Genomic DNA, 22,713 nt, shown 5'->3' on the forward strand with positions numbered 1-22,713 from the left:
TGGACTTGTGCAAACCTTATAGACTGAGTAGAAGCCCAAAGAGGTTTATTTATATAGTTACAGAGTATCTGTTATTTATTGTCTTATATTCGGCTTTATTATGGAATTATTTTCAAACCACAGAATAAACAGATGGCAGAGTATGTAGATGTGGTATTTAAACATATCTTCGTAGAAATGTTTGTATAAAAAGGCTCCCATTCATCAAAGACACGGTCAAATAAGTCACATGATGGTCTATGTGAATACTTCTACCCAGTAAGGAAGAGATTGTACATATCTATATTTATGTCCTTGTCAAAACGTTTTGCCCTAAACACAGTGACCACTTTCTAGCATTACTGCTTGTAATCAAATACCGAGATGAATTCAAATATATTTCTATCACACATTTAACAACTATTTTATCAATTGTATAGTAATACAAATACAGTACACTCTAATAAGCTGCATGGTCATCCATGTAAAGTTATAAAATTCAACATTTCACCCCTTTTTAATTGTAATTTCTTGCTTTTGTGTCACATTTCACTCCTTACTGTCAAAAATAGAGAGAGAAATTATTTCCCATTGAAGAATAATAGATGAGTATCACTGGTATAGAGGATTTTGAGCTCCTTGATTAAAGTTACTATATTTTTTTGAAACCCTTTATTACCCCATTTCTCTCTAAAATCTTATTGCACCTGCAAAGTCAAAATAATTAGGAGTTTTTTTTGGATTGCTTTTCCTTAAAAAACATACAGCACTGGATTTTGACTTCAAAGGTCCGAAATTTTAAAACTGTAAGATTACATGGGGGGATACGTGTTTTCGTATGTTTAGTGTCACCAATAGGGGACAGGGATTAGACATTTGGTCACAACAGTGTCAAATTGGCTCAAGATCACATGCTGAATTCTTTTGAGTCGAAAGTTGGGAAAACATGTGTTTATGCCTTTCTCATTATCATCCCATTCCCCTAGTGGGCCACATGTAAATACAATATAAGCAGCGGGCAATGTATGTAGCAAATATAACCTATATTGAGACACTTTAGGATGTCGCCAGCTTCTACATTTAGACAGTAAAACCGCAATTAATATGGTTAATACTCTTTGACCAGTGTTTTATGGTTTTGCCTTAAGGAAATGGATTATAAACCACAAAAGTATGTCAGCTATTTTGTTCAATAGTTGGCCAATGAAGCAGAGATATTTGCTGTGTATAGTACATTTTTGCATACAGGCAGTCTGATGCATTTCCTAATGTGCAATGTGGTCAAACATATCCTTGGAAATGTGTAATTCTTACGATTGTTCAAACCTGTAGTATGTTTTTATGTTTGTTTTGTTTTTGTGTATTATACATCAAACCAATGTTAAAAACGTATACTAAAGCTCAACTTAAACTTATATATGTCACAAATTCAGTATCCTGTCTATTCTAATGTTTTAGCAGGAACTTCACAGTTGTAACATTTTGCTGATTCCTCCTAATATTTGTATTTTTACAGGCTTTGTATAGAAGAATGCCTAAAGCTTAAGTGGCAGGCATGTACCACTTTTCATGTGTTCAGACCAGATCTGTATGAAACACACTATGTGTAAACCCTGCACATGAATTAATACCCCAAGAGGCACATCAACATGTTTGCAGTGAGCAATAGCTATTGGTATAAGAATTACTTTTCAGTCTGGTCCAATAGCTTGACAAGTATTTCAAGTTTTGTATAAAAGGTGTATTCTTTCTTGATTACCTCCTGGTAATAAATATGTTTTTTCTCAGGGGGAGAGGAGTTTTCAAGGCTTCCGGCTGTAAAAAAAAAAAAAGCTCTGGTTGGGAAGATCGAAGTGTGTGTGTGTGAGAGAGAGAGGGGGGTGTAGTGGTGAAAAATGTTCTTATAAAAAGAAGCACGGTCACATGACAATTGCAAAGCTCCTTGGAGGCTGGAGGGGAACCATGGGGCTCAGTGTCACCTTGTTCATGGCCACCGCATTTGGGCTTGTTCATTTAACACCATTAACATTACTTGAAGGTACGTTGTTGTTTGTGCCGATTTATTGGTTTATTTTTTAATCTTATTGTTTACTTCAGAATTGTCCTATTAAATTGTTGCGCTGTCATTTCAACATCAAACATGTCATGTGCATTCAGCTATCAACACTTTAAACTTAGAGTAAAGAGTCACCGCTGTGTCTGGTTGAAGAAAATGCATTTGGATTCTATTTTATTTTAACTATTAAGTAAAGTTTAAACAACAAGTCTTAAAATGATGACACATCTTGCTAGATGTGTATACAGATACAATATTTAAAGACATTCTGTTGAAATTGTAATTATGATTGGATTAAATTAAAATACCCAAGTCGAATAAAATGTAAATATACTCAGCTAAAGCAAACTAACGTCTAACGGAGCAAATATGACAGCACATGAAAAAAAATCATTGTTATTACTCTGCTGTAGTAAATTATGGCTTACCCTTGTGTTTTATCAGAGGAATATGAGTTCAAACTCTGGATGGCGCAGGTATGTGAAAATAAGAGTCTAATCAATTTGGGCCACTCTTGTGTGTTTACAGTTGTACACTATTTCCTTTTCCTGTGATGTATGTTATCTTTCTCATTTTAACACGCAGCATAAAAAAGATTACAATTCTGAAGAATATTTTCACCGTCTCCACATATTCACTGAAAATAGGAAGAAAGTTGAACATCATAATGCTGGGAATCATTCCTTCACAAGTAAAGTGTTGCTTAATCACGTCTCATAATAATTATCGCAAACTGCATTTGCTATTTATATCCGGAATAGTACATTTGTGAAAGCAGGTTGTTCACACACCAATATGTTCTCAATTCTAGTGGGTCTGAATCAGTTTTCTGATTTGACATTTGAAGAATTCAGGAAGTTCTTCCTTTTGAGAGAGCCACAGGTACAGTATGATAAAGCTCTGTAAAAATATATTAATATCTATATATGTATGTCTCTATAAATGTACATATATAAAAATACATACATGACATTTTGCAGAACTGCTCAGCCACTAGAGGGAGTCATGTCAGCAGGGTGGGGCCTTACCCCAAGTTTGTAGACTGGCGGATGAAGGGCAACTTTGTGACTCCAGTGAAGAACCAGGTATTATCATCTAGTGCTGAAAATTATGGGGAGAGCAACACATACAATTATATAAACCTTTATAAATAGTTATATGTTACATTATTTCTTAGTAATAATAAGATGAAGTCATTTAACCAAATTGAGATTACAGGATTTTTGAGTTTGAAAATAAATTGCAAAGCACATACAAAATTGAATGAAAACATGAAATATTCCTCTTAGAAAAACAGTAGTAAAACAACACATTTTACCTTAGTAATATTAAAGTCATGATGTATAAATGCTTTAAGATCTCTTATTACATTTTCTTCAACTTCAAACTGGTAGTATGTTCCTGAACCTTCCCAAAATTACCCAGATTTTGCACAATGATTGTATGCAGAACGTTTAGCAAACATACTGCCTTGATAAGCCGGTAAATCCTAATTACAACAAATAAAAAACACTTTTATACTCATAATATGACTCATTCATTAACATTTTAATTCTAAATTATGCAAGATGATAAGTTTTGAAGAGAGTATGTAGTGTGAAAGTATTTTCTTCACAAAACTGTTTGTCACTGCCAATTTTGACAAATTAAAGATATCATGATCTACAACACCCAACAAAAGAAAAACTCCAACTTTCTCACATCTATGAATAAAATTACAAAAAAACAACCTTTAAAATGGTTGTGATCCTAATTTATGCAGTATGTGATTCAGTGATTAACCTCATTAATACATGCACAGAAAAAAAGGGCATCTTAAAAAGTCTGAAATATTTTGGCATTTTTCATGATGATCAGCACAGATGTAAAATCCATCATTTTTTATTTATGGTGTGTTTGTTTGTTGAGGGGTTTTGTGGAAGCTGTTGGTCCTTCTCCACCACTGGCTGTTTGGAAGCAGTGAATGCTATTGCCACAGGGAAACTAACACCTCTGGTAAGATCAGCCAGTATTTATCAAACTCCATTCTTTTATCTACATATCCCCAGTGCTAAATTTATAGACACCCTCTCCAATTAAAAACAAATACAAAACTACATCAATTTTACTGGTCTAATCTGCTTAGGATTTTTTTCTCTTTTCTGTACATGAATTTCACATAGACTTTGTGTATTGCTGCATCATATTTTCCATTTTCCAGTCTGAGCAGCAGCTGATTGACTGTGCTGGTGACTTCAACAATCATGGATGCAATGGGCAAGCATATGACTTTCTTTTGACTGCATCATTCTCATAATCCCTTTTTTAAGTTAGAAATTTTAAAACTGTTCTCCTGTGTTGTTTTAGTGGGCTCCCAAGTCAGGCGTTTGAGTATATCAAGTACAACAATGGTCTAATGACAGAGGATAACTATCCCTACAAGGCCATTGTAAGACTTTTATGAACAAATATCATATTCAATTCACTTGAAAATGACCTGACAATTCATGATCTTTATTCTCCCCACCACAGGATGACATTTGCCATTTCAAGCCTGCACTTGCCACTGCTTTTGTCCAGGATGTGGTAAATATAACAAGTGTAAGTGATCACACATTTGACGTTGAACTGGACATAGTTTTCTACTTGTAAAATATCTAATAAGAAAGTCATTGTTAGTCAGAATGTCCCAAAGTGGTTTTATTCACAGCTGCAATGACATGTTTATCACCTGCCAAGAGATGTATAAATTGTTGTTGCTGTACCTCAATGTGATATTTCTCAGTATTATCCATCAACAGTATGACGAAAAATCCATGATTGATGCTGTGGGCAGTCTCAATCCTGTTACCCTGGGCTTTGAGGTCACATCTGATTTTATGCACTACATGGATGGTGTTTACACCAGGTAGGCGAAATACTTCAAACATGAAAAGGCACTTCTAGTAACAAGAGCAAATGTTTTGTGAAATAAAGTGTATGGGGGAATGCCCGGATAAGCTGCTCATGTCCATTTGTCATGCAATGGAAACGCTAATAATATGATAATTAAATTTTTTCTGCATATTCTCCCAGTGCAGAAGTTATTTAGCCATGGAAGAGGATTATGGAATTAACAAGACCACCACTGAAATCTGCAAAGACCAACATCTGGGGTTACTTATTAGATGTAATGGAAATTTGCAGAGCTCTTCATCAGAGCAGAATCATTGTTTTGGATGTTTTATTAAATACACCATCCTTCCATTTGGGGTTTTACTGTGATGACAGGGTTTTCTTTTGTGATATGATCTACAACTTGACTGTTTTTTTTTGTTTTTTTTTTAATATATAGTGCAAACTGTTCCTTTACTTGACTATTTCTAGCCCATAGTACTTTCTTATTTGCCAAGTGCTTCATCAACCACCGAGGTTGGTCCTTTAAAAGCAAGCACTGCTGGCCTAAAAGTGTGCCGTGTTTTCAGTAAAGTGTGTAGGAAAACGGCAGAAACGGTGAATCATGCAGTCCTAGCTGTGGGCTACAGAGCTGAAGACAACAGTACACCATATTGGATCGTGAAGAATTCTTGGGGCACTTCCTGGGGAATGAAGGGGTAAATAAAGTACATTTAACTGTGTTACTTTCACTGTGTTGATTTGTATGCTCTTTCAATCATCATAATACCAACTTCTCTTTCTTCTATTCTTGCAGGTATTTTTTGATTGAACTTGGAAAAAACATGTGTGGACTTGCTACTTGTGCCTCCTACCCGCTTCCTTTAGTTTGAGGAAGAGTTCATTATTTATTTATTATACTTTATAAATCCCTTGCGGGAAATTCCTCTCTGCATTTAACCCATCATGGATGAACCATGAGCAGTTGGCAGCCATCTAGCGTCCAGTATTTTGCTCAAGAAAACTTCAATACACAAGGAGGAGCCAGGAACTGAAATAGGAATGCATTGTTCCAAGGATGATCGCTCTAACCCTTGCACCACACCACCCTTCATCTTAAACAGTTTGGAGCAATTGCACACTTTTTTCTTTTAACTGTGCCTACAAGTTACATCAGAAATGTTTTTTTTATAAGTTTTGGTGAATCACATGAATCTGAATTTGTATTTTATATAACATTGACTTTTTGGATGAAGTATTTATTTTCTCTGTCTAAGAAATTAAATTAACTTATTTCCTAATATGTGTTTTCGAATTATTTTTGCAATTAATAAATGGTTCCCATTATTTTCAATGTACTTTGAGGCTACAGCTGCTATAAATGATTTCAAAAATGGTACTACATGACACGTAATAAGAGAAAGCAAGACAAATGGACAGTCAACATCGTTCATAAGCCATAGTGATCATTTCATTTTAAGGCCTTTCATCCATCCATCCATCTTCCCCCACTTATCCGCAGTTGGGTCGTGGGAGCAGCAGCCAGAGCAATGAGGCCCAGATCTCCCGCTCCTCTGGGGGGACCCCAAGGTTTTCCCTGGCCAGCCTGGAAAAAGAGTCTCTCCGGCGTGTCCTGGGTCTTCCCTGTCATCTCCTCCCAGATGGACATAGCTGGAGTACCTCCCCCGGGAGGCCTCCAGGAGGCATCCTGAACAGATGCCTGAGCCACCTCATCTGACTCCGCTCTATGCAGAGGACCAGCTGCTCAAATCCAAGATCCTCCTGGATGACCAAATTTCTCACCCTATCTCTTGGGGAGAGTCAAGCCACCCCCTTTGGAGGAAACTCGTTTCGGCCGCTTGTATCCACAATCTCGTTCTATCCGTCAATACCCAAGGCTTATGATCATAGGTGAGAACGGGAACGTAGATCGACTGATAAATTGGCTTCAGCTCCCTCTCGCTCCACCCTCCCCTCACTTGTGAACAAGACCCAGAGATACTTGAACTCTTCTGCTTGGGGGAGGACCTCTATCCCGACCTGGAGTGGGCATTCCACCCGTTTACGGTTGAGCACCATGGTCTCGGATTTGGAGGAGCTGATCCTCATCCCACCCGCTTCACACTTGGCTCCGAACCGCTCCGGTGAGATCATGGCCTGATGAAGCCAACAGAACCACATCATCTGCAAAAAGCAGAGACTCGATCCTGCGACCACCAAACTGGATCCCCTCAACGCCCTGGCTGCGCCTTGATATTATGAACAGTATCCCTGAAAAAGTCCAGCGGCACTGTCCCCAACAAGCACACAATGCGGCAGAGGCATGTCAGCCAAGGCCCCACAGCATCCAGAGAATAAAACTACAGAACTACAGAAGATCAACTACAGAATAAAAAAAGAGTCCAGCCCCTCTCGAGGGGCCTGGTTCCAGACCCCACTTTGTGCATCTAGACCCGTCCAGGGCCATAAAGCCCCCCGACAACATAGCTCCCACTGGGATGCACAAACCCCTCCACCGCGGTAAGGTGGCAGCTCACAAAGGGGGCCTTCCTGTATGTAAAATATAAAACCAAATTAACGATTTGATTTTATTCAAGCCTAAGATTTAAATGAGGCGGTCTTTGAGTTCCAGAAAAATTACATCAATGGATGCTGCATCAATGTAGCTGAAGGCTGAGCCGTGAACGACAAACAATGTTTGCTTTGTAAATTCATAACATTCTCAATTTTGGTCGTTTCATCCTCCTCCCTGGACTCAGCGTCTTGTTTGCTTTTGATAGGCAAACGGCAAAAATATATTCAAAAATAGGGAAAAATGTATTCAGATAAAAAATGATTCCTTCCAGTTTCATGTTACCAGACGATGGCGGTATTGTCCCTGCTGATCCTGATGTGTATGTCAAATGGAAAATGTTCAGCCTATCGTAAATGTTCTTTAACGTTTAGTCCCACCCTCTTTTATGATGACGTCCACTTAAACCAATCAGCAGCTAGTATTCTGTTTCACAACACCTACAAGACCAGATGATTACAAAATTTTTATACCATGTGGCGCCAAGTGACTCTTACATGGTTAGCTGTGTTCCCAGCTGAGCGGGGAGGAGACTTAGTTGACTTGGAGAGTGTCCTCAAAGAATACGCCAATTTTATTTGTACTACTTAATCTACGATATGACGACCAGACGTGGAACGAGAAAAGCCGACGCTGTTGTGAAGGTAATAGTTATTAGCAGGTACAGAGTTGCTTCTCAACCCTCCAAAATTTGTTGCTAGCAAGTAGCGTGTGTAAGTAACGGTGGAGGAGCGAGAAAACATGAGAAGGTTGAACAGAGAAAACAAAACAATTCAATGAAGTATATTTCATCTTTGAAAAGTATTTCAACGATAATGTTATTTATCGTCATGTAATGAAAAATTTGTACCTTTTAGCAGGACATGACGCCGATGCCTCCCGAGGTTCGACGATCATCTCGACGTGTCCTAGGACCTAAACGTTTACGATATTCCTCTGATCATCCCTCTCCTCAATCACCAACGAAGAAGGTGAGTCGATTGACTAAACTTTGAGAAACGATCCTCTTACCAGCAAAGATGGATAATTGGTGGAATCGGACGTCAGCCACCCAGTTGATACGTATGTACTCTTATTATTAGTAAAACGTATTAGCAAACAATTCTGTTAAATAGTCTATCTATTCAACTGGCACTGGTTGTTAATTCAGTGTCATATAGGCATTGTGAGTTCAAGACCCACCGACTGTCAGTGTAAGTGATATGAACGAATAAATGGTTACATAATGGATACATAACTTAGAGTACTGTGCAAAGTTTTTTGCAGGTGTGGGGAAAAAGGATGCAAAGGAAGAATACTCAGAAAGCCTCTGTTGGCTTGTGTCAACATAGTGCTGCATTATGTGCACGATTAGCCAATCGTCCCAAAAGCCGGTCCTAGTGATCAGCAGTTTCATCTATAATTTGAAAATGAGTGATAAACTGAAACAGCTGTGTATGAGGTTAAGAGCTGGTTGAGGAAAAGCAAAACTTTGCTGCTGAGGTTGGACCGTGTGTGTGTGTACATAGGTTGTATGTACAAAGTGAAAAAGACAAATGTCTTAGCAGTGAAATATGTATTTACCAGTAAATAAATACATAGATATCTGAATGTACAAATATGCATACAAACAAATGTCGCTGAACAGTGGGTACGTGTTGCAGCAATGACAATGAACATTACAGCAGATGAATCGTTTATAATATTGCATTTATGTCCAGAGGCAATGAGTATTGTCCTTGTAAGGTGAGGTTGTGGATGATATTTTCATGTCACAGGTCATACACCATGGCAAGACCAAGCACAGCATATTAGGTAGATCTATTGCATCAACGGGGTTGCTCCCAGTCTAAGCCAACTGGTGTTTCAAGATGTGCTATCCAAGCTGTTTTGAAATTGCACATAGTAACCGTCAATGCCAAGGATCATCGATTTGGTGGTAGGCCAAGGAAACTTAGTGCAGAGCATGTAAAACACTTTGAAATTGGATTATAGCCATCTGTGCCATCAGCTTGGAAATGTCAGAAACCAGCGGGACCCAGGCATGGCCATCTATCTCCTGGAGAAGTCTGGCCAGAACATTTCATTCACTGTAATATAACATATTAACAAGAGCTCAGAGAAATGGCACTCCACAAAATTTGAAATATTTGGCTGTAGCAGAAGGCAGTTTGTTCATTGAAGGGCTGTCTGCAGGAAACACTGAAGCACAGTAGGGGGTCCCTGCACATTTAGGACTGCCTTGCTGCCGATGAGGTTTGAAATTTAGTCTGGAGTAACATTGTCTTCAATGCTGAGAATTCCAGGCAAATATTCCATCCATCATGTGATTCTATCAGGGAGGCATATGATTTGCCTCAAACAGGACCACAACACCAAACGTGTAGCTGATTTTGATACAGTTTTGAAGCCAAAGGCTGGTCACACCGCACCAAAATTTGATGTGGATTGCATTTTGTTCATTCACTGCATTTTTTTTTGCCATTGATGAAAATAAACAATTAACACTTTCAGCATTCTTCATTTACAGCATTTTTTTAACACCTGCCTAAAACCTTTGGCATGTAGCCGCCACATTGGCGTTTCAGTCACCTTACTGAACCGTGAACATCAACCAGTACATATGGAGATTTACTTCTCGACTAACATCTCCCAGCCTTCTAAATAATCTAATATTTTATGTTAATGTACTTCTGTATTTATTCCTTTTAGAAAACAAAGCAACAACTTAAGAATATCCCCATGGAAAGAGAAGTTTCAAAAAAAGACAATTCAGATGTTGAAAACAGTGATTCAGCACATACATCAGTAAGTATTATAGACTCAAGCATGGAGATTCGATATTGTTTTGAGATGTAAGAATGTGCATTAAAATAGTGATCGGTAATCTTTATTTAGAAAATATATGTCAGAATTGCCAATGTACTCTCACCGCTTTGTCTTTGTTTAAAACAGGGTATAAATGGACTTTCAGAGTATGAACTTGAGCGTCTTGAGAATATCCGGCATAATCAAGAGTTCCTGTCTTCCATCAATTTATTTAAGGTAGTGATAAATTGATTTTGATGCACATTTTTCACCCACATGTTTTGTAGAACACAGTTAATATAATCTAATTAGACATTGCATAAGGGAAGGCCATATACTTTAATTCTGAAAACTGCTGGTTCAATATAGATAAATATGTTCTACAGTTTGGAAATCATTTTTAGACAGTAATTTTGAGTACTTCAAAATTCTACGAGGATGAATTTTGATAATAGTGAAGTTGTAAAGTTGAAGTTGGTACTATTGCGCATAAAATGTAGTCATTCATATCAATTCGATCCTCTTTTTCTTGAATGTTCCTCTGAGTTTAAACTTTTTCTGGTTACAAATTTTAAACAGTGTTTACCGTGGCCATACTGTTGTAGTAACTTTGTTTCGTATTCTTTTCTTGAAAGCTATCCGATGATTTCAAACAGTCAAAACGACCAAAGCCACCACAGAGGGGTCTCAGGTACAATCTTCAGTTAACTGTTGATTGGAGCATGTGCATGTGAAACCGCAATGGTCTAAACAGTACAACACCCCTTCAAAATCTTGATATGATAAAAAGATGTCTTAGCTGGTTTGACAATTTGTTGGCAAAACTGTAATAATAAAATAATGAAAGTTTTTTTTATTTATTTATTCCTAAACATTTTTACCAGATGTGGTTACAATCCGTGCATCCAACTTGTTATTTCCAATATCAATAACGTCAACATTCAAACCATTGACCATCAGATGTCGACACTGTGTTCCATTACTACAATTGTAGATCTCAATCTGCTGTAAAAATAGTGCAGCCCTCACGAAAATCTCTGCGGCTCCAAAACAAAGAGGCCATAATTGTTGACCTTCCCACCTCACCACCAACAGCAATGAAATATTATGAGGTAAATACATATTTATACCTTTTTTTGAAGTCAAATGTGCATCTTCCCTGCTGGGTTTTAAATGTATCTAAGTTTTTAAAACTATTTTCATTTTATTCCTTTCTGCCATTTGGTAAACATTTTTGAATGACTTTACTCTGGTTTAAAGCAGTCCGAGAAGAAACCCCCTGGCCCTCTTCTCATGGTGCCAGTTAACATGGATGAAGGAAGCAAACTGCCCCCAGAACTTCTTGAGCTCTGCTCTGATGTAAGAGTGCACGTTTCTTTCACATCACCCAACAGATTTTATGTGGTTATACATCTGGCGTTCTTAAAATTTAAGGAAAGCATTTACAGACTGCATGTACATTATCTTTATAGCAAGTGTTCTAAAGCTAAAAGTCTGTCATATATTTAAGCTAGCTGTGCATATTTTGTTGCTCTGTTTTGCTATTGTATTTTGAACCTAAGCAGACTATAAATGCACATGTTTACTTGAGCTAATTATGTATGAACCTTAAAGTTTAAAATCTTTAAATACTGAGTCTTTGTGTGTATTTTTGTGGGTTTTTTTTTCCAGTTCATGTGTCATCATTTTCAGTTTCTAAACATTTATTTTCATAGGTCACTATGAAAGAGAAGAAGATGGGTCGTGATCTGAAAGAGTAAGGTTTTTTTGACCTATCACAATGCATAGAAAAAACTGACCTCTTGTCCTTCAGTGAGAAATAAGATGGCCATTTATGGCTGTTAAACCCTGTGACTGACGAAATCTCCACTATTCATAGGTACCGCACCACTCTTTCGTCCATGAGGATAACCGAAGATACCGTGGCAAAAGTGGTGAAAAGTCGCATCTTTTCTGCCACTTTTCATCCCTGTGCTACCAGCCTCTTAGTGGCTGCAGGGGACAAACAGGGCAACATTGGACTCTGGAATGTGGTGTGTATTTCTTTCACTGTTGATAATACTGTGATACTCTGTATTTAATACTCCTATAGGAAATATAGAGTTCAGGATATACATCCATATCAACAGCTTTTTGAGATCCATAATGTTTATATGGAAAATGCAGAATTTGCCTGTGTATTCCACTAGGGAGGGGATTGGGCAGATGATGGAGTTTTGCTGTTTGAGCCACACAGCCGTCCAGTCAACTGCTTAGCGTTCTCCAAAACTCATCCTGCCCACCTGCTAAGCAGCAGCTATGATGGATCTCTGCGCTGCATGGACATTGAGAAGGCAGTCTTTGATGATGTAAGATTTGCTTTTTTTCAGTTCACGTCACATTTTCTTGCACAGGCATTGGGTAAACATTTTTCTGAAGGAATGTCTGCACCATTTTCTAGGTGTATGACATTGAAGAAGGCCTGAAAACGTTTGATTTCATGTCACCTGACTGCTCGACCTTAGTGGTTGGGAACATTTATGGAGAAGTTGCCATAGTGGATAGACGCACCCCAGGGTATCCTATCATTCATATCCTATCATGTCTGGGAATTTTGTGGTATTGTAATATGCAGTTCAATACAGACATGTTAACAAACTGTAAACATTCTTTGCAGGCATTCTCATGAGTCCCTCCACACTCTGGATTCCAGTACAGTGCGTTGTGTCAGTGTCCACCCTTTACAGCAGCAGTACTTTGCTGTGGCAGAAAGCAAGTATGACTGTTTTCATGTATTTATTTGTCTTTGTTTTAAGTAAGAGGGAGATTTTATGTGTATCATTTTGTTATTAAAACTGCACTAAATCGCCCTTTGGTTCTTGTGTTCAGGATTGTGAGTATTTATGACAGCAGGATACTGAAGAAGACCAGCAGCAAGCCTGTGTCCCAGTTACATGGCCACTTAAAATCAATATCCAGTTGTTATTTCTCCCCTGTTAGCGGTAACAGAGTTCTCACCACCTGTTTGGATAACCACATAAGGTATGGCATGTAATATTGCACATGTAATATTGTGTTCTACCTTTGTTATTCTTCAACCTCAACTCAATATCTTTCACAGGATATATGATTCATCTGCAGTGATGACCACTGCACCCTTGCTGTTATCAAAGAGGTACATCTAGCTTGTCTCACAGGAGTTACTTTTGTAATGACTAACTCTTTGTGATGTTTTTGTCCAATGAATTATCCTAACTGCTTACAATATGCTGTATACGATTCCAAAATTTGCAAGAGACTCATAATCACTCATCATCGCCGAATTAAATTTTTCTGGGTGAGAATTGATTACTTTTCTGCTTTTCATTGGTGTTGAGGCTTACAGTCTTTCTTTTTATTCATTTCCAGTATTAATTTGCATACAGGACGTTGGCTGTCCAAAATCGTCGCAGTATGGGACACCAAGCAGGAAGATTGCTTTGTGGTGGGGAGCATGTTGAGACCACGGAGGGTGGATGTTTTACATGAAAGTGGTCGGCTACAGCACTCGTACCAAGACACTGAGAACCTGACTACTGTGCTGTCAGTCACTGCCTTTCACCCTACGAGGAATGCTTTATTAGGTGGCAATGGTTCAGGCCGTATTCATGTCTTTTCTGACTGAGATGGAACTCAAACACATGTTCATTTTGTCAAAGGGTTAATAATACATTTAGATGGAGTAGCTTATCCTGTGTTACTTCACGACTTGAAGTCATTCTTTTAACCGCCTACTTTTCCCTTGATGGATATTGCTCCTATTAAATTAGTTATTACCATAAAGCTATCTCCTTTACTGTCTGATCCAAAATAAAACCATTAATTCTTTGTTTTTACAACACAGAACAACTTTAACCAAATATGCAGTTATTATGAAGCGTATCCTTAGAGCATTGTTCTGGTGTTGAGATATAATTTTAGGCTTGTCCTTTTTTTCAACTTATGGAAAACTTTCTTTAAAAAATGTTCAGCTGTTGCTGCAAAAATGCCCAAACATTCCACCCACTAACAGATGTGTATTCTCTTACCACTAAATAAAACGCACAGGAATATATTGCTCTTGTTATTCCTGTGTTGATCTGGACTCGTGCTGGTATAAGGTGTCTTCAAAGAACATGCATGGCCCTCTTTGCAAAACGTTATGAGGGATTTTCGCACAGCTGCATCGTACTTTTTTTTTTACATTCCTTTTCTATGCTTGTCTTGAAGGTCTGGAATGAAAAATAATGTCCCATGATAATCTTTGTTTCACATTTTCAAATTCATTATTGTCATGGTTGATCTGTGTGGTGCATTTAAAGTAGCCAAGTGCCTCTCTTCCATTCCATTCACAGTTAAAGGAATTGTTACAAATTATTGAGCCTGTGCCTTTGTCAGGGTAAATAAGGTGAAAAACATACTAAATGTTCACCTGATTTTCTTTGGTTTATGTAACCCAAGTATTTTCTGTGACTCTTTTTTTGTTAGCATTGACATTTGAAAGGCAAAACTATTTTAGTTCAGAGTTGTGTAGATTAGTAGAATGTATTTTCAGTTGAAAGTAATTGAATAAATAGACACGTCTGAATTTCAATGACAGTAATCATGTCGTCTATCGTAACATGTCTTGTCACCGCTAGATGGCACTGTTGGAATTTAAAAGCCCACAGAACAATATTAATAAGTTCACAAGCAGGGAAACAGAAGCTTTGTTCTGATTACACATCTCAAACATTACCCTTATACATTTACGTTATGTATTCAAGATACAAGTTGTAGCCAGACTAGCTGCCAGATGTCAAGAATATATATTTATTCATAAATAGATAACACCAGTCATCAGTTAGTGATTTGAAAGCAGTCTTGTTTGGCGGTAACAAATGCAGACCACATGCTTACAGACATTTCCATGTGCAAAGCCATGGATGGTACATGAAAAAACTATAAGATCGTATCTGAGGCCATAATCCCGACATATAGTTCAGGAAAATTAATGCATTAATTGATACAAGGTGTCAATGGAGCCCCCTTGACAATGTGATAGTGATTAATTTGATTACAGATTTTAGCTATAAAACCCATATATTTAGTCTGCATTCATAAAAGAATAGGAGGTCAGGTAGTTAATATGCTACTTATGCTATTTTAATACAAATTTAAAATTTTAATAATAATATCCTGTCCACTTTGGGAAAACAAGCATTAAAATCAAAACACAAGATCAGTCTATTGTCAGGTGTTTTTGTTAATTTTCACATCTTCACAAGAAAACTTGCATCTACTTGTACCTTGAGTCAAAGAAAGCAGTCTAGGGTTCAGCAACAAGCAAACATGGTTTACATGAACACTTTCAGACAGTAGCTATTTTAGAGAAGTATCTTGACACCGGAGAGCAAAACCGCTGAAGGTTACCAGCAGTATTTCCTTCAAACATGCAACTAGAGGCCCTCTGACTATTCAGCATTTTGCATGTCAAGCGGAGACACAAACATGATTTTGCAGTTTACATGATCTATTAACCATAATCTGTAAAATTTATTGCTCAATTTTCTTTTCCGGACTTGACATAAAAACATGTAGTTTTTTTTACTATCAGAGGTAACCATTACCTTTCTAAGTCGACCTCATTCAACATCAATCACAATTCCCCAAGCCACATTTCCATCACATCAAATATTCCAATAATTAAGTCTGAAAAACAACCCAGAATATGATTTTCAATGTTTCTGTTGCTGAAGCTCATTTATCTCATAACTATGAGTCAATGGAGGCTGAGAAGTACACAAGCATTTCACTTTTTCTTAATTGTATCAATACTAGACAATAAATTAATGAATAAATAAATAAATTAACAATCAACTCTCACAGTCTTATCTACTGTTCCAAATGATTGTGATTCTTAATAACAGTGTTTGTGCTACTCTGTGACATAGAGTCGAATATTAGTACAGAGAACTTTCTTTTCCAGGTGGTTTCATATTCCTCAACTCATCACTATTTTGAAACATTTCTCTTGTTGCATAACTAGACATACATTTTTAAAAGTGTAGAAATGAAGCACACGATGATCAACTTAAATCTACCACTGTCCATTACAGAGCACATACCACTCTGAATCAACCACATGTAGTCTTGTCGCAAGGAACACAAGTAACCGACTTCATGATTAGAGGTGATTGCTTTAGGGCAGTGAAGACACACTGCTAGTTAACCTGTGAAACAACACACAATAAGGCTGGGAAAGCACAAGACTATCAAGAGTTTCCCTCTGTTGACTAAAATGATATTAAATCTTTGGTAAGCATGATAGAGACTGCAGTAAGACGTAAACATGACTTGTCTTAGGTTATCTTGTCAGTGAGCGCAGGTCTAAGAACCACATGTCCAACTTTAGAACACAAAACCCATTGAAAGTCACCATAAAACAAAACAAATAGATACTGTGAGATTAACAATTTGAGCATGAAACCCAATTTCCATACTTTCCCATTTTACTGATCAATGCATATGTTAAAGTAAAGCAGGGCGGAAAAAAAAAACAAACGTTGGATTTCCTTTCCTCAACACCGGGTAAAGTTGGAAACAGACCTAATTTTTGCACTTTACAAAGGTAGAGCGATATCTGGTGTCACATAACGGAAAGGATCCTGTTTTTACAGAACAGTATTGCACATCAAGATCTCACAGAGGGTAAGAGTCAAAGAGCTAACCAAACACTTCACTATCACTACAGCATTAGCTCACATGAATCCGTCATCTTTAAAACTAGCTTTGTAATACTGTAAAAGTAACTACTGCAAATTGACAACTGCTTACACACACTGATTGTAGTTATTTGCGTTATTTGGTGGCTATTTAAAAAAAAAGTCTAGAAATCATTACTTACTTAAATCTTCACAAAGGTTTGATTTATAGTTTTATGATAATACAACAGATAGAGCTCGAGTTTTTGGACAAATGGCCATGTAAACACAAAATCATGTCGATGGACAATTATATCACAACTCTTAAAATAAAACAAAATGATTCCAAAATTCAAAAAGAGCAGCACACATAGCACACCTGGCTTAAATCGCCAATGAATTTGTGAATACAACCAATGCTTGGTCGCTTACCACATAATGCCAGGGAGGTTGCAGGTTTTTTTCCCCTACTATTCTAATACTTATGTGTAATTTGAAGCAGACTGCATTGAATTGATCATCCTATTTCATTGTCAAAACTACTTGGCTCATTGCTCCAAATTCTGTATATGCACCCTTGTTCACCATTTCACACTTTCACTATCCTGCTAATTGTGGAATTCAGTCTCAATGCTAGTATCATAGCATTTTATCAATGTTGGCTTTGGAATTAGAAAGGTAGATCAGTTAGACTGGCATCCATCTTCTCTAAAAACTTGCTCAAACTTTCAGTTGGAAGCAATCACACGGCACGTCAGGTTACTCGATCATATGATAATGTTACAACATATAAATTAATACAAAAATAAAGGCAATTATCTGTGGTTGATTGAGAGAAATCTGTCAGACATAATTGTCCCTTTCACTTGTTAGATTAAACCCTGTAAATATGACCCTATGAAAAAATAAAATATCTTGACATGACCTCAACCTTGAACTTACTAAGAAAAAATTGATTTATTGTCATTGTAGGGATGGAAACCGAATAAGCAAGGCTCTACAAATAACAGTCCGTGGCTTGTGACAGGAACTTCGCCTGGGAAAAGCTGTGTGAACGTTGGGAGTGTGGCTGCCTTTTTTTTTTTCTCTTCCGCTGCTACCTGACTCTCCCACCGATCTGTTTGTTGTAAATATTTGTCCCATTTTCCACCAAATCTCTGCATCATTTACCGCGCCTCACTTGCTGATGAGGAACCCTCCCATCCATCTCAACTTACAGGCGAACCAGCGCCGCAGCGGGCAGAAGTATTCAAAGTGGAACTGCTGGAATTCGGGTGTCTTTCGGATGTCTCTCAGGAAGGCAATGTCCAGGTCTGACTCTGTCAGCATGATGAGGAGCAGCAACAGGGCAAACAAGAGCCCTATGGTGACGAGGAACAAACGTAAAACGCTCAGGATGAACTTGTTCAGCTCCTCTACGTCACTGGGTGGAGGTGGCCTGCTTCTACCCGTACGCAGTGCTCTCCTTGCGGCCCGGAACTCTCCTGCATGCCCCTCCATTGACGTCCCCGCTTGCGAATCCTTCTCCTCATCGACGCTGCACGTGGCGCCATTCAGGTGTCGCGCCACGGGCATCTCCATACCGTGTTCCGCCACGGGCGTGGGCAGAACGCTGTCTGAGGGGTTGTAGGCCTCGTCTGAGATGACCGCTGACGTACTTGCCTCGCCGCCCTCCACGATCTGGCCCCGAGATGACATGAAGGAGTCGCTATGAGAGACAGAGCGCACAGGTGTGGAATGAGCGCTGTCGCGGAGGGACTCCAGCCCTGGGAAAACAGAAATGTTGAAAATGAAAAAGAATGAAGTGACAGTCACTTTTTTTCCCTGAGGATTTTGAATAGTCCACTCACATTAAGGCTATCATAATTGGCTAAAATGAATCTGCGGGTTTAAGAATATATGTATATGTATGTATATTCATAAACAAATGTTATTTTTAATGCATAGTGATCAGCCCTATGTGATGTGCATAAAGTATGCTGCTCAGTTTGAGCCTCTCGTTGTCCCTGCACATAGTCTGTTGAATAAAATATGATGCTCGATGGAATTCAACCAATGGTACCAGCTCCATGACACCAATGCAAATGTGCACTGAGGTCAATGCAACCAGGACCCCTACAATGAATTTCCTTGTTTATTTTCAGCGAGATTACAATTGCATCCTGCTCCTGACAAGCCTTCTCACTTTACAAAAAAAAATCACTTTCCAGCATGGATGGATGGATGGATGGACAAGCTCCCATTTACAGACCCTTCTCTCACATTGGGTGTGTTCTATTTTGCATTTGGCGAAGCTGGGGTCGCCCTGCTGAATTAGTATGGCTTTGAGCAGAGCCACTCTACTGACGCTGCACTCCTGTCAGTAATAAAATCATTGCCTTTGGTGAGAATTACAGGCTTGTCCTTGGTTTTATTGCTGCAGCTACTTCTAATTTTTGCCCCAAAAGCTCTCTCCACATTCACTGAGCTCAGTTCTGAGGATTTGCAATCCAGTTTTAGATTCCAGCTCTCAGGCAAGAGCCTCCTGTCCCAGGTTTTCAGGATGAAATCCTGGAAAATGTGACTTAGCGACAAAACCTTTGGAAGAATACGCAATACCTTGCACTGCACTGTGAAAAATCATGAATAAAACAGCCTGATATTCACCACTCAGTCGGAATCTAAATGAAATACAAGGCTGCTGCACAAACACCACGCGTCTTTGGTTCCCCTTTCTCTGTTTTGGTACATATCAATCAAATAAAGATATACATTTACTATTCATGGTTCCCCATAGTGACAACTTCTTTAGCAAAAAGAAAACAGCACAGGTTTTTTTACATTTTGAAAATTACTACAGCATTTCGGGGCGATGTGGCACAGGAGGAAGAGCAATCGTCTTTGGAACCGACCATTCCTGGTTCAGTTCCCGGCTCTTCCTGGTGTGTCAAAGTGTTGTTGAGCAAGACACTGAACCCCTAACTGCTCCACTGGTGGACGGCATGCCTACTGCTCATGGGTCATCCATGATGGGGCAATTGCATTAGGATAAAGGATAAATTATTATTTATACACACACACAGACGAAACCCATTCAAAATTAGTGATGCATGTTTTGCCATGGATTCACTGAGAAATGGGAGATGTGTCAAAAGTCTCCTCAGTGATGCCTCACGGATCACTGGTCTGACCTTTTTAATCTCATTCCACACCAACTCACTGGTGCAATCCTCTGGATCCTCTTATTACTGCCTTACTAACTAGATCCAGCTCTTCTTGTATTTCTTGCCAAATGATGTCACAGTCTTGGATCAGACAGATGTCCAGCTGCCGTCTCTTTTTCTCTAAGTCATGAAGCGCCACCCATGTGAGTCAACCGATCAAAGTCCAAGCTCCTTGTCATCGCAGTCAAAGGATTATGGAGCAGTGAAACAATGTGAGCGCAGATCGGCCCTGATCATGGCTGCAAAGTCTGCACGGATCCTTTCGTTTGACATACATCCCATATCCATGTGTATTAGCCCCGGCCTGCACGACATCAGGAGAATTCAACCCACGTGATAGAATATGCAGAACAAGTTCTCCAATGCTGCAAATCTCTGCAGGAAGAGCACGTTGTATACAAGTGGACGATTGAGATTGAGAACGCTTCGGTGGATCTAATTTTCACCCAGCACGAATGAGCCTCCGCTCGCTATCTTGTATTATCCTGTTCAAATTCAAATCTTTGATGCACACTTTGAAAACAGCAACTGAAACACTTCCAACTTTGGTTGAACTTTTCTCATAAAGGTCTACTTTTCCTTTGCACTTCTGAAATCTTCAGCTGGCACTCATGTTGTTGCCCCCTTGACTCCAGCCTTGTGTTAAATAAACTCTCTGGTGTGCCTTGCTTTGGATAAAACTGACCAAATAAAACTACAGTAGTTCCATGCATTTTGAATTCAAATTATTGAAATTTTAAATATGGCCAATAAATTAAAGTAAGAAGTCATTCTCCTGTAAAAGGGCAACTCAAATGAATGACAGCTTGAAAAATATCATGCTTTCACTATCTGTCGCCAGCTGAGAGGAAAAAAATCTGGTGAATGATGCATATTTGATTCAAGACCTTTGCTTATTTCCATATCCTTAAAACCAAAGGATCAAAGGGGAAACTATGTTGACAGGTTAGTCCAGAGCTTCTACATATTCAGCTTGGCTTGCTGGATATCCACAGTATTTAGGTACATCATGATCTACTGGACACTGCACTTGTTTTTCCCTTCCGCTCATCCCCAGGTATGAATTTAATCTCAGATTTCTGTCATGCATCTTTTTAAAAAAGGAATGTCTCTCCAATGTCTCTCTCTGATCATTTTGATCTCCAAAGCAGTCCCTTTTAAAAACCAAGAAACAACACTGCTAGCTTTTAAGTTGAATTGTTACATTCAATTAGACTAGTTTATATTCTAGATTGATATTCATTCAAAGCAATTCTTCTCACTTAGAAAAATCAAATAATGTTAATATCCAAGGTTCCATGTTCACATCCACCAAACAAGTGATTATCTACAAAAAAAGGCTTGGGTTTTTACCTGCGGAGCTGGCTGGTGATTTGCAGCCATAAAGGTGAGGAGGAACAGTTAGCCAGGATGGAGCTTTGGAACTCTGTCCTGATCCAGGATCAGAGCCTGATGTGGAAGAGCCTCCTTGGAGGGCAGGAAAGAGCGGCAGTGCCCCAAGGGCTTTACCCAGGAGCCTGGGTCCCAGTGACAGCACTCGCACCTTTACATCTCGATAGCAATGGTTGACCATACGCAAGTGGACGTTCACTTTGGTCTTGATCCGTATCAGGCACTTCACCATGGTTCACGGAAAGGAAAAACTCACTGCTCTAACTTTCCCTGTGTTCCAAAACACATCGCCTTTATGTGTTTCAGCCGTACCATCTCTCTTGATCTCTCTGCTCTCTGTTTGAGGCTGCTGAATAAAGGTGAACTCCTGCGTTCTGCCAGGCAGTGCTGAGAGCCACAGTTAAAAAAAAAAAAAAGGGACGTGTGAGTGAGAGACAAGGCCCCGGAATGTGGTCGGATCATGCCACAGTTCACCTTGTCCCCCTGCCATCGTTTGCTGCGACGCATGGCTCTGCCACTGACAGCGGGAGCTATTTTCAGACCGAGATATTATTGTCAGTGGAAATATCAACACGTACAGAGCAACGGGACAAAACACAGGGGAGATGTATCGGTGTCACTGTGGGGGGGGTAATGTCAAAGCTTGCTCTTGTGGTCAAACACAATATGGGAGTTGATTTGGTTTGATCATGTCTTGTTATCGAGTAGCCAACTTACTTCCAGGGGCCAGAATTGCCAAAAGGTTAATAGCCTATAAGGAAAAGAGGGAGCTTTTCAGTGCTCTTTATAAACTGACAAGATGACTTCCTTGTGTCAACACAATGCCTGAGGCTGCCGTTCAGTGAGTGTTGTTTTAGAAAACACACATCAGAGAGAGACTAAGCAAACTCTTCCACTGTGCAGGCCGAGTGACTGACAATCACAAGTGAGGGATTGTTCACATCGAAAGGCACTTTGTCTACAGTTAAAAATGACCGTGCAGCATAGCTGAGATCCCACTGCTATGACAGATGCATTTACTACCGCCCAGTTGCTTACATTGAGGTTTAATTTTAGCTCAGTCCAAATATGACATTGAAAAAAAAAAAAAAAATCACACTCCATCACCATGCCAGATTCTTTAATAATTGAGGCACATCTTTCAACGTGCCCACATTTATGCAACTTTTTAATGCATTTCTGCATTTGTGT

The 22,713-nt window shown here is 38.9% G+C and overlaps 3 protein-coding genes across 5 annotated transcripts in view; 2 read left to right on the top strand and 1 right to left on the bottom strand.

The window, feature by feature from the left end:
- Positions 1 to 32: 32 nt before the first annotated feature.
- Positions 33 to 5,781, top strand: LOC147217953 (pro-cathepsin H-like). Its single transcript, XM_086174499.1, has 12 exons — positions 33 to 2,017; positions 2,480 to 2,511; positions 2,621 to 2,726; positions 2,847 to 2,917; positions 3,016 to 3,120; positions 3,944 to 4,030; positions 4,236 to 4,291; positions 4,382 to 4,463; positions 4,547 to 4,615; positions 4,816 to 4,922; positions 5,479 to 5,607; positions 5,706 to 5,781. The coding sequence occupies exons 1-12, from the start codon at positions 1,903 to 1,905 to the stop codon at positions 5,779 to 5,781; spliced, it is 1,035 nt and encodes a 344-aa protein (XP_086030625.1). The 5' UTR covers positions 33 to 1,902.
- Positions 5,782 to 7,936: 2,155 nt separating this feature from the next.
- On the top strand, positions 7,937 to 14,782 carry wdr76 (WD repeat domain 76). Of its 3 annotated transcripts, none has more exons than XM_086174919.1 (15): positions 7,937 to 8,104; positions 8,318 to 8,431; positions 10,152 to 10,247; positions 10,395 to 10,484; positions 10,883 to 10,938; positions 11,242 to 11,359; positions 11,508 to 11,606; positions 11,963 to 12,003; positions 12,127 to 12,280; positions 12,437 to 12,595; positions 12,688 to 12,803; positions 12,904 to 13,002; positions 13,116 to 13,268; positions 13,348 to 13,401; positions 13,635 to 14,782. In XM_086174919.1, the coding sequence occupies exons 1-15, from the start codon at positions 8,060 to 8,062 to the stop codon at positions 13,888 to 13,890; spliced, it is 1,650 nt and encodes a 549-aa protein (XP_086031045.1). In that variant the 5' UTR covers positions 7,937 to 8,059; the 3' UTR covers positions 13,891 to 14,782. The 3 variants fall into 3 exon arrangements, with proteins under 3 accessions (XP_086031045.1, XP_086031047.1, XP_086031046.1); XM_086174921.1 differs by having other exon boundaries at positions 11,511 to 11,606; XM_086174920.1 differs by having other exon boundaries at positions 8,321 to 8,431.
- Positions 14,783 to 15,029: 247 nt separating this feature from the next.
- Positions 15,030 to 22,713, bottom strand: part of LOC147217955 (FERM domain-containing protein 5-like) — a 60,097-nt gene continuing 52,413 nt past the window's right edge. Inside the window, exon 14 of the mRNA XM_086175114.1 lies at positions 15,030 to 18,693. Coding sequence (XP_086031240.1) covers positions 18,104 to 18,693 — 590 coding nt within the window. The 3' untranslated portion in view covers positions 15,030 to 18,103. The remainder of the gene's footprint in view (positions 18,694 to 22,713) is intronic.

The sequence above is a fragment of the Fistularia commersonii genome, chromosome 27 (genome assembly GCF_037954325.1).
Source record: "Fistularia commersonii isolate RoL2024-O1a breed Wild chromosome 27, RoL_Fcom_v1.0, whole genome shotgun sequence".
In the NCBI taxonomy this organism is placed as follows: Eukaryota; Metazoa; Chordata; class Actinopteri; order Syngnathiformes; family Fistulariidae; genus Fistularia; species Fistularia commersonii.

Excerpts from the sequence above, each read along its gene's own strand:
- LOC147217953 (XM_086174499.1), top strand. The coding sequence starts at position 1,903 with ATGACAATTGCAAAGCTCCTTGGAGGCTGGAGGGGAACCATGGGGCTC. Across the intron at positions 4,292-4,381 it reads AACAATCATGGATGCAATGG|TGGGCTCCCAAGTCAGGCGT; the intron begins GCAAGCATATGA and ends GTGTTGTTTTAG. Across the intron at positions 5,608-5,705 it reads ACTTCCTGGGGAATGAAGGG|GTATTTTTTGATTGAACTTG; the intron begins GTAAATAAAGTA and ends CTATTCTTGCAG.
- wdr76 (XM_086174919.1), top strand. The coding sequence starts at position 8,060 with ATGACGACCAGACGTGGAACGAGAAAAGCCGACGCTGTTGTGAAG. Across the intron at positions 8,432-10,151 it reads CTCAATCACCAACGAAGAAG|AAAACAAAGCAACAACTTAA; the intron begins GTGAGTCGATTG and ends TATTCCTTTTAG. Across the intron at positions 12,804-12,903 it reads GTGGATAGACGCACCCCAGG|GCATTCTCATGAGTCCCTCC; the intron begins GTATCCTATCAT and ends CATTCTTTGCAG.